The sequence below is a fragment of the Mytilus galloprovincialis genome, chromosome 6, assembly GCF_965363235.1.
Source record: "Mytilus galloprovincialis chromosome 6, xbMytGall1.hap1.1, whole genome shotgun sequence".
Lineage (NCBI taxonomy): Eukaryota > Metazoa > Mollusca > Bivalvia > Mytilida > Mytilidae > Mytilus > Mytilus galloprovincialis.
Genome location: NC_134843.1, coordinates 88,061,227 through 88,069,343, shown reverse-complemented (window position 1 = coordinate 88,069,343; position 8,117 = coordinate 88,061,227). Strand labels below are relative to the sequence as shown.

Here is an 8,117-nt window from a genome sequence, read left to right as displayed (position 1 = left end):
CATACTAAGGAGGCATGTAGCAAATGCACTAACCTAATGGATACTTGGTTGGAAAGCCTGGCTTTCCTTGGTTGGACTGAATGTCAGTCCTCAGAGGATTCAACATAATAATTTCAAATCAATTATCTAAAATATATAAGTCTTTCGCAGAAGGTAATCAAAGGTTTTGCGACGATGCAAATATTAAACTTTACAATATAAATAAATATCTTTAACCAATGAATTCAAATACCAAAAGCTTTGCAATTTAACAAATATATACTGAATAAGCTTCATGTAAATCATTAAATAAGGAAATATGAAATTTATAGTTTTAAACAAGGGAAATAATACTAACATAATAATCCTAACTGCCACAAGTATAAGAAAATTCTGTCATTGTTTTTCTATACCCCTGAACTACCTTAAAATCTAAAATGTAAAAAAAAAAATGAAAAAAATCGTAAAATAAGAGGATCATTACTTTACTGTAGAAAAACCTAAAACTGGTTTTCGGTTGATTAAAAGCGGATTGTCGTAGAAAGTCAATCGTCTCTAATATTATGAAACCAGCTTTGTACTGTAACAGCTGAGAGATGGATGTCGAAGCTGGAACTTCGACGACAACTCCACAGAGCTTTTCAACTGACCGTCATGCAAAGAAAATTTTAACAGCTTTAAATGAAAATAGAAGGCTACTACGCTTTTGTGATGGCACTGTTGTTTTAAATGGTTCAAAAATACCTGTCCAAAAGAATGTTCTTGCTGCAGCAAGTCACTATTTTCGGTACTATTTTGTATAAATTTGTATCTGAATCTCCCCAACATTCCTGAGAATAACTAAGCATTTGTCTGCTATTTACAGAACACACAGGAATAATTGGGTTTGAGTCGTCTTTTAACAACTCCTCATGCATGTATAGTCACTTCACTATAGTATATACTATCTAGAGTCTTCTTGAGTCATGTCAGTTAAACATGCTAAAGTACTATAGATGGCATTTAGGAACATATTAGTCATATAAATACCGTTAGTCAGCCTGAATTTTAGTCAAATTAGGACTGGTAAAGTGAAATTTGCACCTGGTTAATTGGCACCCATACTAAATTTATTGAATATACATGATATATGGTCAGATCATATGTTAAGTCACACGGCATATATTTTCGTACCATGCATGCTTTTTCAATGGAAATCGTGATGTCATAAGGCACTCTTGATATAACGAAAACCCATGAGACGATGATACATGTATGGTCAGATCCTACGCTTTAGATGTCATATGCTTTACTACTACATGTAACAGTATACATGCTTTTTCAATGGAAAGTGTGACGCCACTACGCATTTTAACAGCTCGAATACCCATGAGACTAGGATATATTTGGCGGTCTTATATTGGTATCATGTTATCGTTGGCCGCGTCTTCTGAAGACACTTAGTTTAACAAAAAATTGAATTTTTGGGGTTCCTTGATGTTGAATCTAAACATGTATTTAGATTTTTGATTATGGACCCAGTTTTCAAGTTGGTCCAAATCAGGGTCCAAAATTAAACATGGTTTTTTTCATCTAATAACTTATTTATCGATTTCTTAATTTGCCTTTGCTTTTCAAGTCCCAAAAAATAGGCATTATTTCTTTTGATACCAAAAACTACTTGAATAGTTAACCTATTGACAAAGATACAGCTATGCATAGGAACTACATGACTTTTGTATTTTGTTAAAAAATATGTACCACTTTCTTGCATGTTATTACCAACTGGGGCAAAATTAGTGGTTCTGTGACCCTACAACATTAACAAAAATAAAAAGATGACAAGCGTCAGAAATTTTAGTCACATGCTATACAGTTTGTGAGTTTCAAAAAAATATATATATGTAATATAAATATATGTCTTAAATATTGTCATGATTGTTACTCAGTGTTTCTGTACTTAAACACATCATGCACAATGACATAAAATAAGTACTTTCCAAAATTACAAATTTCCTTAGTGCAAAATGCAGTGTTTTCAATCATACATTAAAATACTACATGACTGAAGTGTCAAATAAACTAATAGAAATAACTGTGTTGAGGTATAAGGATGACATCTTTTTCCTTATACCATGGTCCATGGATACTAAACATAGGTATTTAGCACAGTGTTTTTGAGTAATATATAATTTACAACTATAATCATGATCAAATAACACACCAAAACTACAAAAATTATCTACATTTATATCTAATGGTTTACCATTATAAATCCAGGTCTCAGTAGATTTGATTTTTTCACCTTTACAAAAAACTGCTATATATACATGTATCTTGAATCGGTTTTCTTTGTGTTAACTGAAAGACCTCATTTCTCAGTATAACCAGATGAAGTATTTCAGTGGCAGATTCAGAAATTTTTATATGAATTGGCTTGCTCCAGTCATGCTTCAGTGATTCCCCATATACATGTAATCAACCAAATTTCCCACAAAAGAGGGGCCCAGGCCTGGTGCCCCCTAAATCCACCTCTGTATTTTTTGGAAGCCTTGTATTGATTCTGACATCTATAGTATTTCATATCATCAACACTGATTTTGGTTCAGCATTTGTTTAGTGAACAAGGTGTGTCTGTTAAGGAATGAAATTGAAAATGGATAGGGGAAATATGTCAGAGTGACAACAACCCGACCAATTAGCAGATAACAGCTGAAGGCCACCAATGGGCCTCAAAATAAGCGAAAATACTTGTATGGTCCTGAACATATATAAACCAATACCTTCCTTAGATCATAATTATTAATATTAATACTTATTGAAATGAAACCAACATTGTATGGATACTTTGACATTGGTCCAAACTACGTGTACACATAAGCAGTTTAGTAAAGCTCATTGGGTAGAGTTGTGAAAGACTGGTCACATGCATGTAATGATGAAGCTACTTTTTTAGAATTACTGTTTTCAGTTTAACCTTAATTTGGACATGTATGTAAAATGAAGTTTCTTGTTGTTTCAGATTGGTCTTTAATTATGATGACTCTACACATACTCACAGTCACACTGCAGACCCGTCTATTGTTGATTTAACATCTCTAGGTATTGGTGAGGACACATTTGCTACAATTCTGGACTATATTTACACTTCAAACATCAGTTTGTGTGATGACAACATACAAGATATATTACAAGCATCAGATCTACTTCTACTGATCGATTTAAAAGCACTCTGTTGTGAATATATAGAACAGTGTATCACTCCACAGAATTGTATTGGTATAAGAGCATTTTCAGCACTCTATGCCTGTCCATGGGTACACCACAAAGCTTCCAGTTACTTGGATGAACACTTCAGGTAAATAGAAAAATGATAAGAATGATTATTAATTCAACATATTTTTTTATTGTGGTTATACATGTACTACATTAATAATTAGTTAACTTTAAAAAAAAAAATGAGGAAAACACTTATGTGCTGATAGTTTATTGAATAAATATTTATAAAAATATTTGGTTACCAATATAATTTGTATATCCAAACTAAAGATAGCAACCTTAAGCCCCCTTCTTTTGAAATTAAATGGTTGCACCCTTATGAGGCTAATTTGTCGACCAATGATCATGACTATTTGTTTATGATTAAAATGTTATTGCATCAGTATACAGACTTAAAAGAAAAACCAGTAGATTATTTATTTTGGTATAATGCATATTTAATCTTGATGGGTTTTTTTACAAATATTGCCTCCATTCATTTTATAATAATCATTGATAATGTAAGTTTTAGTCATATTATTTAGTGATTTAAACAGTTAAAATTTACTATGTTTACTGATTTCGATTCAAGTACAAAGTTGTATGCAAAATCTTGTACATAATTGAATCTTTTTAATATTTCTATTCCTCAATTAACAGCAATATTTTTATTTTTGGTATCTGTGATTGCATTTTGACATTTAGACCACATGTATTTTTTTTATTGTGTTTCCATAGAGATATCAGTCACTGTGAAGAATTCTTACGACTACAAACCAAAGATTTGAGGGAGATTCTTAAAAGGGACACCTTGAATGTAAGATCTGAGGAGGACATCTTCAACAGCATTCTTAGATGGAATAAATTTGATGAAACTCGCAGGAAAGAAGATTCAAAAGGGATTATCAGGGATTGTATAAGAGTAAAACAGTTAAACAAACTATACCTACAAAGAAATTGTCCCGCTGATCCAGAGTTTTATACTTGTCTTATAAGTACACATGATCTAAGTCCAGAAAGGAAAGAGGAGGATGAACGATGTCGGGGATTTACTGATGTCATTTTGGCTGCTGGAGGGGAAGGTCCTATTTCTATGTAAGTAAATATACAAGTGGTTAGTCATCATGTAGACATTGAGCATGGTTCTTCTGGTTGCAAGGGTTGACAGGGTAGGTTGATTGTGTCGACTGGGATGAATAGGTAGACAGGTTGACTGTGTTTTAGATTAGGAATAGTACACATGAAGAAGTGTTTGTATACAGAGAAAACCTACAGCCATATATAAACAATTTTAGAAGAAATTTTCAAACTGGAAGCCACATACCTGTTGTTGGGAAGGAAATGAAACTTTTCCCCAGAATTACAGGTTAAATATTTTAGCACATGCTCAGCTTGCAATGGCATTCATTGTCAATAGACATTTATTTTTTATTATTTCAGAAAACAAGAAGATGTAGAAATTAAATCATGTGTTAGATGTCTTTTACCTGTGTTTTTGGACAACAAAGGAGAAGGTGTTTGGATAGATCTTCCCAGTTTGATTGGGAGAAGGACAGGCCATGGCGTGGTAGACGTTGGTAAGGGGAGATAATTAAATACTTACACATTTGTTTATATACAGATTAAAATACAATGGTAAATTAAAACAAATCATCTTTCTAAATACCAAACAGCAAGGAGTGATAAGAAATGTTATTGGGTAGAACAGGAATTGTCACAAATTTAGAAGATGAATATTACACATGAAAAATTGGTTGTTATACTCTGAAAACACAGATATGTAAACAATTTGAACAGAACGTTTCTTAACTAAACATCACATATTTGAAAGCTTGACATATGTTCTGTAGTAGTATTATAAGTATTGTAGTAAAATACAATACCATACTATGCTCAATAACCTTAGCAACTGCATGTCACAAAAATTTCACATGTTTCATAATCAAGGAATCAGTATCTTACACTTTCTGATAGACTAGGTTCCTAGTATCAAAATAGGTAGCAATCTTTTATACTCATTCCTGAATGTCATACAAACTTAATTTCCTGTATATATGAATACAAAACTAGAAAATGCTTAGGTATATACAGTGTTGCGCAATAACCTTTTCTTTTGCTATATATTAAACCTAGTTGTTTATTATTTCTAATAGGAGGATGTCTCTATGCTTGTGGGGGACGAGATCAGAACTGTATTATTCTCAACACTTGTGAAAAGTATGATCCCTTGGTCAATAAATGGTGTGAGATTCCTAGAATGAATCATGGCCGTGTTGGCTTTGGACTGTTGGCTATAGATCACAACATTTATGCCATAGGAGGAAGTAATGACATGACAGAACCATTGACATCTATGGAAGTCTATAACATATATACCAACAAGTGGTCAGCACTGCCCGACATGAATCTTAAAAGGGTGTGGTCATCATATTGTAATGTTGACAAGAAAATCTATGTAATGGCAGGCGGAGCCGTTGGAAAGTTGTTTGAAGCTGTAGAATGCTTTGACACTCGTACCGAAACTTGGACCTCAGTTTCTCCCATGAGGGAGAAGAGATGTGATGCTCGAGCCGTTGCTGTGGGTAAAGATATTTATGTATTAGGTGGTTTTAGAAGGATTGAATGTCCAAGTGCAATGCATGGGGGACACAATATAAAATTCTGTGGAACAGAATTATACTCTACTAGAAATGACTATTGGGCACAGTTACCTACTCGTGGAACAGGGCTTTGTACAATGTCCGACTCATCACAGGTTTATGGGGCTCTTTATGATGGAGAAGAAATATTGGTTGTTGGTGATTTAGACATGGAAGGTACTTTCCATTGTGTAAGAGCATATAATATACATACTGGTATGTGGCACTGTATATCACCCAATCCACCACTTAACCAGCGCAGTTACCCAGTATGTTTATTTAGACTTCCGACTTATTTATTAGAACAATTTCAACGGGAACAAGAGAAAGAAACATTTCATTTAAAAACAGGTAGTACACTTAGTATTTAAGCTTTATTTAGAAATGTAGTGAGAAAGTGTGAATTGTGTGGCATGGATGTTTGAAAATAGAAGAACATATGTTTAACACATGTATATCTAGCTTGTACATGTGTAATCCTGATTTCTATATGTTGTTACAAAAAATTCTCCTCAATGAGAGCCATCATTGTAATTTGTTAGAAAATTTATTTGTAGAAGGCATTTTATGAAATTTGATTTAAAGATAAAAAAAAACATGTCAGTCAAAGAAAAAAGATCAATAGTCCTTGTGGAAAACGATGTGCCAAAATATAACAAAATGTGATATATATTTAAACAAAGTATTTCAACTGATCTGTATGATAATTTTTCTTGGAAAGTCTATTGTTTACCTAATGATTTTCTAGGATTTCCACACATGTCTAACTCTTGTACTTAAGTTTTATTTATTCATATCATTTCTATTTGAGGTAGCTGAAATACAATCACAAGTATTCAACAACTGTGGTAAAAGTACCAAAGATTATAATTTTCGTTATAATGAAATAATTACATATGTATACGTACCTATCCTGCATTTTTTTAAGTCATTTAAATCCGAACTTTTAAAATTTATGTTACTGATATCTTTTTAACTAAAAACCTTAGGATAAAGTTGAATAACACAGTTCTCATCAAAATTTACTCATGTATTAAAAAATTTCAATTGTTGTTATGTCAAATTGTTAGTTCAAGTTTCTTATGTTAAGAAACAACTGTATTATTATTACATTATGCTTTTATTTATTACAATATTTGACTTTTTTGTGGTATTTTATTTTGATATAACAATTACCTACAATGGTGCGTGTTATAGTATGAAACATAGATGCTGAATGTCAGGGGCTTTTTTTTTAATGATATTTTGATGATTATTACATTCAGATTTAAAATCTGATATATGATGCATGTATATATTAACTTTTACTGATAAGTAGCCATAATGGTGCTTACTTTTATTCATCAAATTTAAAAGTAGCCATAATGGTGCTTACTTTTATTTATCAAATTATAATCAATTAAGCTAATATGTATTATAAAATTACTGGTTCTTATACTGTGGATTCATTTATTTTCGTGGGTACCAATTTTCGTGGATTGAGGAAAACTTGCATATTCGTGAACATTTGATTTCGTGGTTTTCCAAAAGTCTGCATTTAATCATACAGAAAATTTGCAATTCGTTGAACATTTAAATTCGTGGTTTCCCTGTACCCACGAAGTCCACGAAAATTGGTATTCAACGAAATATAATGAATCCACAGTATACTTCTAATGTATAAATAATTGAAATTTAGAGGGCATGATTAATTTATTAGAAGTGTAGTAAGTCAATGTTCTATATATTGACATGCATGTACTCATTTCAGAATTTTTGCCAGTACAGCTTTTAAGTTTTTCCCCAATGAAATATGCATGTTTAATTTTGTGTAATATATTGTAATTGAAGGAGCATTATTAAACCAAAATTTTAGGAAATATGATGTCAAATTAATTGCCATATAGATCATTTTGTATATGTGATTCCAGCTTTAAATTAAGGAACTGAAATAATAGGGCATTTTTATACAGCATTGATAGTTATGAAAGTCCCTGGGCGCAAGTTCTCCACCAGGAAATATTATTTTGACAAAAGAAATGCTTTTTTTTTATTTTTATGCACTGGTGCATAAAACACACTTTACTATGTTTAATTATTAATTTGCTATACATATTGCTTTGTTGTGATATATATGAATGTGTTTTTTTTTACTTTTTCTCAATCCATTTCTACTATATTGTAAAATATAATACAATGAGCAGGAATAAGAAACCATGCCCTGTTCACAGGATTGTGCTGTCTTTTTCACCTATGTTGACCCCCATCAAAAGTACATTTGCA

At 31.9% G+C, this 8,117-nt stretch overlaps 1 protein-coding gene across 1 annotated transcript; it reads left to right on the top strand.

The window, feature by feature from the left end:
- Positions 1–453: 453 nt before the first annotated feature.
- LOC143080612 (gigaxonin-like) lies at positions 454–8,117 on the top strand. Its single transcript, XM_076256536.1, has 5 exons — positions 454–766; positions 2,981–3,316; positions 3,955–4,311; positions 4,657–4,793; positions 5,370–8,117. The coding sequence occupies exons 1-5, from the start codon at positions 576–578 to the stop codon at positions 6,224–6,226; spliced, it is 1,878 nt and encodes a 625-aa protein (XP_076112651.1). The 5' UTR covers positions 454–575; the 3' UTR covers positions 6,227–8,117.

Coding starts and splice junctions, on each gene's coding strand:
- LOC143080612 (XM_076256536.1), top strand. CDS start 576: ATGGATGTCGAAGCTGGAACTTCGACGACAACTCCACAGAGCTTTTCA. Junction 3,317..3,954: donor TACTTGGATGAACACTTCAG/GTAAATAGAAAA, acceptor GTGTTTCCATAG/AGATATCAGTCACTGTGAAG. Junction 4,794..5,369: donor CCATGGCGTGGTAGACGTTG/GTAAGGGGAGAT, acceptor TATTTCTAATAG/GAGGATGTCTCTATGCTTGT.